The 15,019-nt window shown below is 45.4% G+C and overlaps 2 protein-coding genes across 2 annotated transcripts in view; one reads left to right on the top strand and one right to left on the bottom strand.

Moving 5' to 3' along the window:
- Positions 1 to 8,009, top strand: part of NDRG1 (N-myc downstream regulated 1) — a 60,756-nt gene extending 52,747 nt beyond the window's left edge. Inside the window, exons 13-16 of the mRNA XM_087706663.1 lie at positions 2,153 to 2,200; positions 4,988 to 5,023; positions 5,559 to 5,610; positions 6,069 to 8,009. Coding sequence (XP_087562789.1) covers positions 2,153 to 2,200; positions 4,988 to 5,023; positions 5,559 to 5,610; positions 6,069 to 6,331 — 399 coding nt within the window. The 3' untranslated portion in view covers positions 6,332 to 8,009. The remainder of the gene's footprint in view (positions 1 to 2,152; positions 2,201 to 4,987; positions 5,024 to 5,558; positions 5,611 to 6,068) is intronic.
- A 2,736-nt stretch (positions 8,010 to 10,745) lies between these two features.
- Positions 10,746 to 15,019, bottom strand: part of CCN4 (cellular communication network factor 4) — a 29,952-nt gene continuing 25,678 nt past the window's right edge. Inside the window, exons 4-5 of the mRNA XM_087703843.1 lie at positions 14,101 to 14,294; positions 10,746 to 11,301 (exon numbers count right to left, since the gene is read on the bottom strand). Of these exons, the coding sequence (XP_087559969.1) occupies positions 11,002 to 11,301; positions 14,101 to 14,294 (494 nt within the window). The 3' untranslated portion in view covers positions 10,746 to 11,001. The remainder of the gene's footprint in view (positions 11,302 to 14,100; positions 14,295 to 15,019) is intronic.

Here is a 15,019-nt window from a genome sequence, read left to right on the forward strand (position 1 = left end):
AATAGAGCTCACCTGGAATTCTGGATCCTGGGTCAAGATAATTCAGTCCTATGAGTTTATTGCCATCGTATCTTTCTAACTTTCGGAGATAAGGTAGACTAGCCATCACAGGCGGGTACCTTGGAAATAATACCAACCATTGTATTCCTGACCCGTTTTGGGTCAAATCAGATATAAGATTGAAGAGTAATGATTTAGTTGAAGTTACTCATTAAGCTTCGTAGATAAATGAGGGAGTGAACCGGTTTGTCTGTTCCTGGACTAAGGTGGCAGCCACTAGGTATGAGCTGTGAGAAGTAAGAGCTGCTTACAACAACGTTGGGGATGTTGTGATGAAGTAGCCAAAGCGTGGGAAGGGGTATACAAGAAATAGATCTCGGGGGACAAGCTACACGAAAAGTATTTTATGTCGTTTCAAATGGAGGACTCAAAAAAAATAAATAGATCCAGTTCATTACCAGAATCGTTAACACACTTAATCACAGCCTTATCTTCTTGCCTGCATTTTCGGTGAAAAGTTCTTACTAGGCAATTTAGTTCTTACAGGAATTAAAAGCAGTACTTATAATCAACAATGAGAGTTTCTCCCACCATCTAAATAATAGGCTAGGTTTGGAAGCTGGTCCTTGGGATATTAGTTCCAGCCTTCTGTTCAAGCAGGAATCAAGATGAAAGCATCCTGACAGCTGTTGGAGAGCCAAGGAGAGGGATTAAATTCCTTCCATAGCTGACAGTCTAGAAACCTGGGGTAAATAAATAACTTGTGGTCTTTGGGCTACTTGGAAGTTTAAGGCATAATTTCAGAAGTCCCGTTTTTGGAATATCAGCAAAAGGAGAAAATGGGGAGAGGAAAGGAGAATGATTGGGTGCTGCTGCGAACTTTGAACTTTTGCACCCCCAAGATAGATTTGTGAAAAGGGGAAAACAGAATTCACGTTCCTGCCTGTTACGGAGCAGTCGGGCATCAGAAAAAAAATAATGGAATATCAAGCGGTGCTTTTTAGCATCCAGAATTTCGCTAGCAACTTCCTGAAATCCTCTACAGGGAGTTCTTGACCTACGACCATAATAGAGATCGGAAAATTCATTATTAAGTGGTGCGGTCATTAAGTGAGACACCACAGGATCACAAATTGCTACCTCCTCCTGGCTTCCCCTTTGGTTTTGCTTGTTGGAAGCTGGCTGAGAAAGCCACAAGCTGTCACCACGTAACCTCAGGACGTTGCAACTGTGGTAAATGTGTGTTGGTTGACAAGGATCCAAAGCACAGTTGTCACCGTGGGGACACTGCAACAGTCATCAATGCAAGGATGTGTTGTGGCCCTCCAGTGGAGCTGATGGCAGACTCAGACAGAGAGGAGGTTGGGGAGGAACATGGACCAGTCCTGGAGTCTGGCGAAGGCTCTGATGAGGGCTCTGCATCGGAGGCAGAGATGGGGCCAGGGCCGTATAACAGTCATCAGCTGCTTTCAGAGTCAGACATCAGTGGGGCAGAAGAACATCTGGAGCCTGTTTCCGATGTGCGCATGCTCAGGGCTGCCAGGAGAAGGGAACAGTTAAGGAACAAGGGCTGACTCGGAAGTAAAGGCACAGGTGGATGGTGAATGACCCCTCCCATAGGGAATAAAGAGGAGCAAAAGGGGAATGGAGTTTGCAGGAGACAACTTGTTCGTTTAATTAGTGTGAAGATTTGTTTGCGACTCTCAGAGACTCCTTGCCTAAGTATTTTCTTGTACAGCGTTGTGTTTGGAAGATATCGACCTGGCAGCTCTCCAAGCCTGATAAGGTCTGTGGTTGTCAATTCACTCTTGAAAGACACTTTGCAGGATGTGAATGAGAGGAATTCACATGAGCTTAATAAAAAGGGGTTTTATCAGGACAAAGAATCTGCTTCGTGATTTGGTGATGCCTAGGTCAGAACAGGGTGGCTGTAAATCACTTTTTCCAATACCACTGTAACATCAAATGACCCCAAAAGAATGGCTGTAAGTTGGAGTCTGCTTGTAATGGAATCCCTTCACTAGGTGACAGATAAGTATGGGACTTATCCTTAAAGCAAGTAGGCCTCCACCCTCTAAATACAATTGGATTTTCTGAAAATGTGATGTGATGTCAGCTTTTCTTTCCTTCTGTCTCTTCCCTTTCCTCACAGGTGGACTGCAATGCTAAACTTGACCCAACAAAGACCACGCTTTTAAAGGTAACCCACCTCTGGCCCAAAGCGGAGTTCTTGGGGTTGGTGTGAAGAGTTCAGATTTTTGTGAAAAGGACTAGAGCAGGAGTGTCCAGCTTTGGCCACTTCAAGACCTGTGGACGTCAACTCTCAGAATTCATGACTGGCTAGAGAATTCCGAGAGTTGAAGTAGCCAAGGTTGGACACCCCTGGACTACAGAGTGTTTTGATCCAGGTGTTAGTAGTTAGAGCAGTGCAACTGGCTGAGAGATACGCTACATTAAGCAAATAGTAGTGAAATCAGAGAGAGGTAGGAAGCTGAAGGCTACAAGTATGGAAGTCACTCTTCCTTCTTGACTGACAAAAATCACTGACCTATATTTTTGGCCAAGCATTAGGGTTCTTAAATGTAATTAGGGGTCAGTAGATAGTACTACTATGTTTAGAAATTCATCCCATAATAGATTTTAATCCTGCTCGGAGGGAAGTGTGCAGGCTCAAGTGGTAAACATGCCCCATTTCATTGACCCATGTCAAGCTTAATACAGTAAACACTTAAGAAGATTCTGGGGTTGAGAAGTTTATCCAGGCATTATGAGTGCTGCCAGACTTTTCTGGAACTCAAAGCCTTTGTTCCCATCCCTCATTCTATAGTTAGTCTTGGGGGGGGGGGGGTTTGTCATGTCATACTGTTGATGGAAGGTACAGTTTGAACTACTTTATAAGAGAGACCGCCTCCTGACATTTACCTCCCAGAGACCTATAAGATCTCACAGATTAGGTCTCCTCCGGATTCCATCTGCCGGCCAATGTCGGCTGGCGACTCCCTGAGGGAGGGCCTTCTCTGTAGCAGCTCCGGCCCTATGGAATGATCTCCCCGTGGAGATCCGGACCCTTACTACTCTTCCGGCCTTCCGCAAAGCGATTAAGACCTGGCTGTTCCAGCAGGCCTGGGGCTGTTGATTTCATCCAGCCCCATCCTAAGCTACATGAATGTTGTGCAATTTTAATGTTTGTTCTTTTTTAATTTTTACATGTTCCCCCTCCCTGTTTATCTGTAACACGCCCTGAGTCTCTCGAGAGTGGGCGGCATACAAATCCTAATAAACAGTAAACAGTAAACAATAAGGCCCTGGTGAGGCCACACTTGGAATACTGCATCCAGTTTTGGTCTCCACGATGTAGAAAAGATGTGGAGACTCTAGAAAGAGTGCAGAGAAGAGCAATAAAGATGATTAGGGGACTGGAGGCTAAAACATATGAAGAACACTTGAAGGAACTGGGAATGTCTAGTTTAATAGAAAGAAGGATTAGGGGAGACATGATAGCAGTCTTCCAATATCTCAGGGGTTGCCACAAAGAAGAGGGAGTCAAACTATTCTCCAAAGCACCTGAGGGCAGGACAAGAAGCAATGGGTGGAAACTAATCAAGGAGAGAAGCAACTTAGAACTAAGGAGAAATTTCCTGACAGAACAATTAACCAGTGGAACAACTTGCCTCCAGAAGTTGTGAATGCTGAAAGTTTTAAAGATGATGTTGGATATCCATTTGTCTGAAGTGGTGTAGGGTTTCCTGCCTAAGCAGGGGATTGGACTAGAAGACCTCCAAGGTCCCTTCCTACTATATTCTAGAATTACAATTTTTCCTTCATTCCTGATCTGGCAAGGTGGACAGAACAACAAACCATTGGTGGGTGGAAGGCTCTTCCAAATTTTTTCCTGCCCATGCACATGGTAGAAAGAGGATTCTCTCTGTCTAGTTCAGGCATTGGGCCATGAGTCAAAAAAAGGCTGAGCGATTCGAAGGATTGTAGAACCTGAGATTCAGTTCTGTTTTGGACATTTGATAACAGCAAAATCAACAACTGGTTGTCCTGAATTTCCTCTCAAACCGTAAATGGTGTAATTCCAAACAAGAATTGCATTTCAAATCCAGTTGTCGTTAATTTAGTTAGTCTATGCCAGTGATGGCAAACCTTTTCGGCACTGAGTGCTCAAACCAGGACATGCACACCAGGGAACTGGAAACCCAAAGGCCAGTTGGGCCAGTGCACACATTTCTGGTACTCCAGCGCACACAAAGACCAGCTGGCTGGCATGCATGCACACACCAAACACCAGAAGAGCAGCTGGCAACGGTGCCCGTGCCCGCAGAGAGGGCTCTGCGTGCCATCTCTGGCACATGTGCCGTCACGGGTATATATGCCTTTTTTCAGCTAGTAACTTGCCCATCCTCACAAAGAGATGGCGACTAAATCAAAAAAAGAGATATTCATTCAGCAGAATTGTGGTAGAGAGTAGCCTTCCTAATTTAGTGTCCACCCATTCAGATGTATTTGCCTATGAATTCCCAAGCAGCTGAGTGGAATTCTGGGAGTTGAAGGCCAACGTATCTGAAGGACTGATATGATGGGTCAACTTTTGGACATTCAGAGCTAGTGGTCACCATGAAAAAAAACATGGGTTTTAAAACGACCTAACTTTCACTACTTATTCCATTTAGCAAATAAGTGTCTTCCCTACCCTTTTATCAGCAAACATTAGGAATCTGCAGCTGAAATGGAATATTACTTTTTTTTAAAAAAAAACCTCCCTTAAAATTCTTCTGAACAGACTTCTAAGTGAGCATTATATCCAGAAATCTTTTGTGCTTCTCACAGTCCAATGATAAAATCCATTTTTTCTGTGTATATGGTTGTAGACTCAAGTTTTGAATTGCGAGTCAGGGCAAGTAAGATGGTATTGTTGTTGAGTGAGTAGGATTTTTTTCCCCTTAAATTAAAGCATTACTGACTATTTTTTCTTCTTTTGCAGATGGCTGATTGTGGTGGTCTTCCTCAGGTTTCCCAGGTGAGAATTGATTTGGGGCAGCAACAGATAATGAGTCTTGAGGAGAATTTCACAAAATGTTGGCCTATTGCAAACCAAATCCATTTATTTGTATTCACCATCTGAGATGGAAAGCCAAATTCCCTAGGTAGAATTGAGAGCCTTTTTGGTGTAGTGGTTAAGGGACCTGGCTAGAAAGCAGGAGGCCGAGTTCAAATCCTGCCTTAGCCATGAAAGCTGACTACATGACTTTGAGCCAATCACCAGGAGACTTTGAATTCTAGTCCCACCATAACCATGAAAACCAGCTGGGGGGACAGAACAGCCAACTAATTAACCAGACTCAGTAATGCGTAAACCATACCAAGAAGACCACCTCAAAGGTTTTAGGGTTGAGTTGCAGAGATAATTAAGCTGGCAGTTCTTCCACAGCTCTAAACATATTGAATAGATCTGAGATCTTTTGTTTTGTCTGCTCTTTGTCCAATCTCCTTTTTGGGGGAACATTTAATAACAGGTAATTACCACATTCACATGCTGCGTTTCTTTTTTACAGCCTGCCAAACTTGCTGAAGCTTTCAAATACTTCATCCAGGGAATGGGATACAGTAAGTAGTTGTTGGCTTTAAAAAATAATAATTGGCTAAGTTTCTGTAGCCAGGTGGATGTTTGCTTTTGTTCTAGAAGTCCCGTTTGATCCGCCTGATAGTCTGCTTTGGTCGTTATTGTCTCTAGAGGTTTTGTGGCCCTCTTTTCCCCCTGTCGTCTTTCTAAATTATTTCCTTAATTGCAAAACACTTCTAATCGGTAGATTTTTTTTTTGTCTTGGGGGTGGGGTTCTATTGTGGTTGTCGGGTAGAAAAACTGCATCAGAGGGCACACAAATAAATCCTATTCTTTGGAGCCTTGGCTGTGGTCTCCAGAGCCTCTCCGTATATCATTTTTAACACGATAAAAGTTGGCCATCATAAACAAGGGAAATAATTCTGTTAACTATGTAAGAGTTTTAAATCGTGGTCCTTGCAAATGAGTGTGCCTCTCGTAACCCCGAGTTTTGCCTTGGCAGTGCCTTCCGCCAGCATGACCAGACTCATGCGGTCCCGCACAGCTTCCGGTTCCAGCGTCACCTCCATGGAAGGCAACAGGAGCAGAGCCCACACTGGGGAAGGGGCCCGCAGTCGGTCCCATACAGGCGAAGGGCCCAGAAGCAGAGCCCCAACTGGGGATGCTCCCCGGAACCGTGCTGCCACGGACATCGAGCTGAGTTCTAATTCTGCCAAGACGACCAGTGGACAGCCGAGCCCCAAGTCGATGGAAGTGTCCTGTTAAAACGGCGGCGCCCTCGTCCAAAACCCAAGAACAAGCAGAAGCTTGCACATTGCAATAATTAACCTAATAACAAATGGATCTCTGCCCCTCCCTTCCCCAAATCCACAGGGACCAATTCAAAAAAAAAACCCCTCATCTCAGTTCCTCTCTTTCCCTAATCAAATGGCTGATCTTTCCAGCTATTCCTAGATGGCTTTAACACTCATCCAGTTATTGATCTAATACAGTGTTTCTCAACGTTGGCAACTTGAAGATGTCCGGACTTCAACTCCCAGAATTCCCCAGCCAGCGAATGCTGGCTGGGGAATTCTGGGAGTTGAAGTCCGGACATCTTCAAGTTGCCAACGTTGAGAAACACTGATCTAATATATATATATATATATTTTTAAAGATCCAAGATTTCAACCTGTCTGTCTTTTTTTGGAAAGCGATTGCCTGAAGCTTGTGGGTCATCTCTATGCTTCCCTTTTACCCGGTTCTAAAAACAAAGTATCCCCCCTTCCCATCTGATTTTAAGGCTTCATTATGGAAAGGGGGGGGGAGATGGGGAAGGATGAAAAGAAAACAATGGGAGATTTTTAAAACTCTTCACCCTCAGCTCTGACCCATACTTATTCGTCCAAAGGGAATTGGGTGACTGGCCTCACAGATAGCATCTTACTTGCTACACCACAACATTAAAAAGGGGGCATTTGATACAACCTGGAGGCAATTAAAAAAAAGAAAACCCCACTGAAATCTCTTTCAGGCAGACCTGAGAACTTGGCTGCGGTCTTTCCATGCTGCTTAATTAAACCAGAGTAAGGATTCAGGATTCTTAGAAATGCACCACATTTGGTCTTAAATTTTGCATTTCTGCAAGTGGCCTTTTTAAGAAGCCGCAGCAACGGATAAGTAAAGCTGTTCTCTTTATTGTAATTAAACCACTTTTGGTGTTGCAGGTTTTCCTACAGGGATACCCTCCCCCCACCAACCCACCCACCCACCCACTCACTCACTCACCTCCCCAATATTTTGTTTCCCCGATAATTTGGGGGCAGAAGTAACAAGCATCTCATTCTTGAATTGACACTAGCAGTAAATTAAGACAGTGGAAATCGTGTGTAGTGATTACTGAAAACTATAAATATTTGCAAAATGTTGGAGGCAGAGGCAAGGCTGTACTAGAGATTTAGTCTGATGATTGTAAAAGTAGATTATATTGATTCTACAATTGAAAAGCCACTTTGCCAATGTCTGCAGCGCTACAAGGAGGGAAGCAGTGAGCAGGACAGCTCAACAGGTTTCTAGCATAGACGAGAATTCTTAGTTTTTATTGGAACATAATTATATCTATTTTTCCACTGGCTTGATCTGTTTGCTACTTCACAAAACTTTAATATAGCTAATAAATTTTGGATAATGAGCATTTGCATCATTTAGCATCTCCGGAGCTGAATATCTGAGTTATTTCACGAGAACTGATTTCTTTTACCCTAGGTTAATTACCTGGGTTTGCTCTTGTTTTTTTTTTTCTTCAAATGACAACTTCAAAAGTTTCCTGGAAAGTTTATTAATGAAGAATAGCAGATTGTAATAGAGAGGCTCCACTTGCCTATTATTTTTTTTTGGGGGGGGGAGTTTATTAATGAATTATTTGTATTTATTTCAAACAAAATAAATTTGTAACTTTGCAGTGTTTGCTGGTTTTATTTCTGTGTCCAGACTAGTGATAAGAACGTTAGGGAGAGGGGTAGAGAGGATTGGAGGGAGGGTGAGAAGGAAGGGAGGGAGTGTACCGGGAGAGAGGACTGGTAGAGGGGGAGGGGAAGTAGGGTAGAGGGGAATGATGGAGGGAAGATGGAAAGTTGGAGGGGGGCGAAAGAAAGGGTGTATGGAGGGTCGAAGAGGTATATTGGGTTTCTATTCTTGGGGGTATTGTTGACAAGAGGAATGGCTGTGTTTATTGTTTAATGTTTTATGGCCCCGGTTATGCACAGTATATATGTGACTGTACGAAAATGAAAATGTAAAATAAAAACACATTTACACGGGGGGGGAAAAAAGAATGTTAGGGAGAGGGGAAGAATAATTCTTTTTATTTAGAATAACTGAATGAGCATAAAAAAGTTTTTAAAGTTTTTAAAAAACTTTAAAAACCTGTTTGTCTTCCTCCCTCCCTCCCTTTCTTTCTTTCTTTCTTTCTTTCTTTCTTTCTTTCTTTCTTTCTTTCTTTCTTTCTTTCTTTCTAGGAAAGAAAGAAAGGTGCTAGGAAAGGTGTGTCAGGATTACAACTAAGCTAATTTCCAATCAATATCCTCTCATCTGGAGGATGACAGCTTACTGAAGGGCGTCTAATTAAGGCCTGTTATGAAAGGATAAAAAGGAGCTTAGGTAGCTATAAATTGGCCTCTGAACAACTTGGGGCACGTTAAACTTGAGCATCAATTGGTGACTTGCCAATTCCAAGCATGTGAGGTTAGTAGCCTTAAAGACATGGTCACCCTGTCCCCCGATTCTTCTTTGCCACTCGAAAATACGGCCGTTCTGGGGGGAAACCAGTTGGTTGTTGACTTTAAAGGCTTCGACAACGGCAGTCTCAAAGCCCAGCGCCGCAGATTGGTACTGGTCCATGCCCTGTTAGGAACCGGGCCACACAGCTGCGGGTGAGCAAGTGAATGAAATTTCATCTGCCCATGTACGGGATCTTGGTTGCGTGCAAAACTATCTTCTCCCTGCCCGCCTGGTCTGTGGAGAAATTCCCATTCACGAAACGTCCCCGGTGGGGGGGGGGAAAGGTTGGGGAAACCGGTGTTCCCAGAATTCCCAAGGAATCCTTGCCATCTTCAAGTTGAACGAGACCGTTTCTTAGCTGTTCAGCAGGGGTATCAAACTTGATTTCATTGTGTTTGACCTTGGGGAGGGATGGGGGATGGCCAGGGGTGTGTGAACAGCTCAATGTCACTCTTGGGCTTCTGTGGTGACTTGAGCATTCTGCCAGCGAAAATGTGCTCCTGAGCTCCGTTTTCAGCTGCGACAATCTCCTGCAATCCTCTGCCAAGGAAAACGGAGCTGGGGAGGGCTGCATGCAGAAGAATGCAGGAGGCTGTCGCAGCCAAAAACAGAGCTCGGGAGCCCATTTTCGCCAACAGAGGCACCATTGACCAGTCTCTTGCTGTTTCTAGATCTAGGCCCCATAGGCCAGATCTAAGCATCTCGTGGGCCAAATCTGGCCCCCGGGCTTTGAATTTGACACCCCTGCTGTTCAGGGAAGCCCTAGCATCACTCCCTCCTTTATGCACGGCTCAGAAATGCAGGTTGGAGTTTTGCAGGGGTAGAAAATCCCTGCTTTTCTCCGTAATTTCTCACCTGTCTCAGCCCTCACCTGGTTAGCCCAAACAACAGGCTGGTAGCTTTTGGTGAGCTTATTTTTACAAAGCGAAGTGCCACTATTAACCGAACTATCTGAAATTGGTAGGAGAAAGGAAAGACAAATGGATTCAACCGTTAAATATCCCATTCGTTTCTTTGCAAATGCTCAGCGCCGGCTTTCTTTATTACAACTTTGTGCCTCATAGATCGGAAACTGGATATTAAAAACTGATGTGTCAGGCCTGCAACCATATTCCTTTTAGGATCTTTGGCCTGCCCCACTCTCTCTCTCTCTCTCTACTATGCTGCTTCATTAGTGGGGTAATTGGGAGGGGAAATAGTAAGGAGTAGAATTGTAGAAAGTGTTGTCAAAATAAAACATTCCTTTCTAGAAGCCCAAGGTCATTCTTTGTCTCCGCATCTCTGCACCTGGCCAGAACTAGATGGGTGGAAATGCCAGCGTGGCGGAGGAAGATTGGACCATGTAATGGACTTGTGGGTGTGGGGACAAGATCATGAACTTTCAACTGGGTGGGAAACCCCGGAAGCTTTCAGATTCGGGATTCCCACAGATGTACCAACATGTCTCTCTTATTAAATTGGAACTTTGAGGAAAGTTCTGCCTTGAACTCTGATTTAATTCTGGATGATATTTGGAACCCTGACATGATGTCTCTTTCACGCAGCTGTGGACAACGTGTGAAGACAGCTGATAACCCTGCATTGCCCAGGTGTTTTTTTTAATCCGAATCCTGTAATAGACAGGAAAAGCCCTCATCTCAGTGACAATTAAATTAGTTCCAAATGTTTTCCCTGTGCCCCCAGAAATGTCAAGAAAAATGATACCACCTTAATTTCTAATGTTGGGTTTTCCCCCTTACCAGAGGGAGTACTGTGAAGCCGTTAGCATGGTGACTGCGCTGCACAGTAGAAGCCATTTTACGGTAGTACAGTAGAAGCCATTGTAAGGCCCAACAGGCTGTATCTTAGCAGAACACCCCCCCAAGAGGTGTTAGGGGTGTCTTACCCCCACAGTATTAGTTTCCAGAGGGTAAGTAAGCTGTCTACCAAGTATGGTTGAAATTGCTTGAGGCATTGCACAGTTATGCTGGAACATACACAGACAGATCAACAAGGCCTGCTGGGAGCTTCCTTCTCACCTGCCCCAGGTGAAACAACTGCAATGACAACAACAACAACTACCTTTTATTAATTTTTAACCCTCTGTAAAATCAGAGTAGTAATACATTGTAGGCCACTGTATCTCCGTTTCCCTCTTGATCTTCTCCTCTCCCTCCCTCCCATCAACTCCTATCAAGTTAATTAGCAATTTCGGAGTAATCGTGAAAATGAGCTAAGTCAGCAAAGATGTCATTGGGGTTCTTGCAACTCAGGTTGCAGAAACAGGCATTGATCCACATGATTTTCCTGGAAAAGTCAGTCCCATCCGGACAGTGGAAGTTGACTTCAATGGTCTTTGATTTGTACGGGCTGCAGCAACGCTCATCCAGACACAGGCCGCAGTACTTGGGCCTGTAGCGGATCTTACTTGTGCACCCAGAGAGCGTATAGTTCATGGGAGCCTCCTCTCTGTACACTGCCAAGCATTTCTTCCCAGGCTACAAGAAGGGGAGAAAGAGACACAAAGAGAATTGATCAGACATGGTGCAAATTTGATCAAGTTGACCAAAACGGACCAAGCTTTTCTAAAAGGGAATAGAATAGCATAGCATAGCATAGAGGAGAGGAGAGGGAATGGAATAGAATAGAGGAGAGGAGAATAGAATAGCAATAGCAATAGCAATAGCAGTTAGACTTATATACCGCTTCATAGGGCTTTCAGCCCTCTCTAAGCGATTTACAGAGTCAGCATATTGCCCCCACAGTCTGGGTCCTCATTTCACCCACCTCAGAAGGATGGGAGGCTGAGTCAACCTTGAGCCGGTGAGATTAGAACCGCTGAACTGCAGATAACAGTCAGCTGAAGTGGCCTGCAGTACTGCACCCTAACCACTGCGCCACCTCGGCTCTTTCCAGAATAGAATAGAATAGAATAGAATAGAATAGAATAGAATAGAATAGAATAGAGGAACGGAACAGAATGGAACAAAACAGAACACAGAACAGAAAAGGAAAGGAAAAGGAATAGAAGAAAAGAAAAGAGAACAACAGAAAAGAAAAGAAGAAAGAATAGAGCAGAACAGAAGAGAATAGAACATAGAATAGAATAGAAGAATAGAATAGAATAGAATAGAATAAAATATAGAAGACAAGAGAAGAGAGTACAATACAATACAATACAATACAATACAATACAATACAATACAATACAATACAATAACAGAGTTGGAAGGGACCTGGAGGTCTTCTAGTCTAACCCCCTTCTTAGGCAGGAAACCCTACACCACTTGAGACAAATAGTTATCCAATCTCTTCTTTTAAACTTCCGGTGTTAAAAAAGAAAACATAAAGACAGTCTTCGGCCACAACTGAGCTCCACATTTATGTTGCAGCAATTGAGTATCTCTAGTCTAGAGAAAAGAAGCATTGGGGGTGATATTGATAGCAGCGTTCTGATATCTAAGGGGCTGCCACAAAAAGGAAAAAGGGGTCAAGCTATTCTCCGAAGCACCTGAGGGCAGGACAAGAAGCCATGGGTGGAAACTAATCAAGGAGAGAAGCAACCTACAACTAAGGAGAAATTTCCCGACAGTGAGAACAATTAATCAGTGGAACAACTTGACTCCAGAAGTTCCCAACACTGGAGGTTTTGAAGGCAAGATTGGACAACCGTTTGAGGTTGACTCAGCCTTCCATCCTTCAGAGGTCCATAAAATGAGGATCCAGATTGTTGGGGGCAATGTGTTGACCGTTCAGAGTGTTCTGTCAAGCAGTGCCCCCCCCAACCTTTTGGGCACCAGAGACCAGTTCCATGGAGAGAGGTTCTTCCACAGAGCGGAGGGGGCCTGGTTTCATGTGCTCCCTGCATCCCACAGATGGGGCTTTACTTGTTTGCAGGGAGTGATTTCTGGCATGCCGTGGACCAGTGCCAGTCCACGGATCAGGGGTTGTGGACCACAGCTGTAAAGCACCATGGAGCAGTGTTGTGGCTTGGCAGGACCCTTTGGAGCTGCTATCAGACTCTGACAGCGAGGGGCCCTATGAGTCAGGCTTGGAAGAGGCGGAGGGCCCTGGACAGGGTTCTGACTCTGAGCAGGGCTCAGAGAGACTAGTTGGTCCCCAGTAATGACTGAGCCTTGGATCAGTGAGATGGGCTGACACAGAAACCTCCTGTGAGTTGTTTCGGGATGCACGCAGGAGAAGACCTGACCGACGTAAGGAACAATTGAGGACTCACAGGAGATGATAACGAGCAGCTGTGGCTCGTTAGGATCTCCTCCTGTGGATAAAAGACTGATGGTGCCACACCCTGGTTGCAGAAGTCAACGTTCAGTTTCTGTTCTAGTCAACATTCTCCGTTCGTGTGCAACCCTCGAGAAAAGCACTTGGATAAGTGACTTGATTTATATAATCCTGTTTTGTAGCAGTTTATGAGTTAGGACTTTTGCCAGAGCATTTATCTGTGTTTATTTTGGGCTCGCAGCCAGCAAGAGCCGGGACTGATAAAAACATTCCTTTGAACGTTCTGTTTGGCTTTCGTTTTTGAACGGACAACATGGGGATCAGAACAGAGCAGTATATAAGTTTTATCACTATTGCTATTTGTCTGAAATGGTATAGGGCTGTGATGGCGAACCTATGGCATGCATGCCACAGCTGGCACACAGAGCACATGAGCCATCTCCCTAGCTCAACTCCACTGCGCTACTGATTTTTGGGTCCCTGCTGCGTATGCATGGCGGGGTGCATGCAGGAGACATGTGCACATGCTTGAGGAAAGGGGTCACATGTGCATGCATGGGGATGGGGCCATGCATTCATGCACAGGGGTGGGGGTCAAGCATGCATGCGGGGGGCATGCCCCCTTTGGCCCCCTTTTCCTCCCAGGAGGCTGCAAGGAGGCCTACTAGGCCCAAAATGGGGTGCGGGGGTTCATGCATGCATGTGTGGAGGGCATGGGGAACGTGGGGGGGAAGGTTCACACACATGCGCAGAGGGGTGCAAGGGAGTTGCAGCATGCATTGCATTATGGGTGCAGACACGCATTCGCGTTGTCGCACGCATGCATCCGTTTAGCAAGCAATGCGAAAAAGGTTAGCCATTACTGGTATAGAGTTTCCTGCTTGAGCTGGGGGTTGGACTGGAAGACCTCCAGGGTCCCTTCAGATTCCTCCACCTTTCCCATGGGGTTGGGTGGGTTTCCCAACCCTGATCAAACTCCCACTGCAGCCCTGACCTCTCCTCTCCAAAAGTCGCATGTGATTCCCCCAGTTGACCTAGTCTTACATTGGAGGTACCTTAATGTGCCTGGTGAGGTCCACCTCGCATGGGCGCAGATTGCAGAGCCGGCTCTCTTTCATAAACTGGCACTGGGCATTATCATTTGAGATCCTTGTGGAAATGCCCATTCCACAAGTCTTGGAGCAAGGGCTCCAGGAAGATGTTTGCAGGATACAGTTCTTCTGCCATGTGTCAATTTCTCCTCCATAAACTGAGAAGCGAAGGCATTGATGAGATTAGTTGAAGTTTTGTTACCGGTCTTATGACGAGAAGGTCTACAAGAGGTCTACAAAGCCCTACATGGTATCGGACCTGGCTACCTGAGAGACCACCTCCTGCCAGTTACCTCCCAGATTGCACAGACTAGGCCTCCTCCAGATTCCATCTGCCAGTCAATGTCGGCTGGTGACCCCCTGGGGGAGGGCCTTCTCTGTAGCTGCTCTGGCCCTATGGAACGATCTTCCCGTTGAGATCCGGACCCTTACTACCCTTCCGGCCTTCCGCAAAGCGACCAAGACCTGGCTGTCTGGACTACTGCAACGTGGTCTCCGGATACGCTTCAAGGCGCTAGTCGTCACTTATAAAGCCCTTCATGGTATTGGACCTGGGTACTTGAGAGACCGCCTGCTGCCAATTACCTCCACCAGACCGATTAGATCCCACAGACTAGGCCTCCTCCGAATTCCATCCGCCGGCCAGTGTCGACTGGCGACTACTCGGAAGAGAGCCTTCTCTGTGGCTGCTCCGACCCTCTGGAACGAACTCCCCGTGGAGATTCGTACCCTCACCACCCTCCAGGCCTTCCGCATAGCCCTTAAAACCTGGCTGTTCCGACAGGCCTGGGGCTAAAGATTCACTGCCCCTATCTCGAATGGTATGATTGTTGTGCTTTTTAATTATGTATTGTTCTGTGTTGTTGTCAAATTGTCTGTATCC

Source organism: Thamnophis sirtalis, unplaced genomic scaffold, assembly GCF_051295495.1.
Source record: "Thamnophis sirtalis isolate CommonGarterSnake01/CBP01778 unplaced genomic scaffold, rThaSir2_p1.2 scaffold_2, whole genome shotgun sequence".
Classification (NCBI taxonomy): Eukaryota; Metazoa; Chordata; class Lepidosauria; order Squamata; family Natricidae; genus Thamnophis; species Thamnophis sirtalis.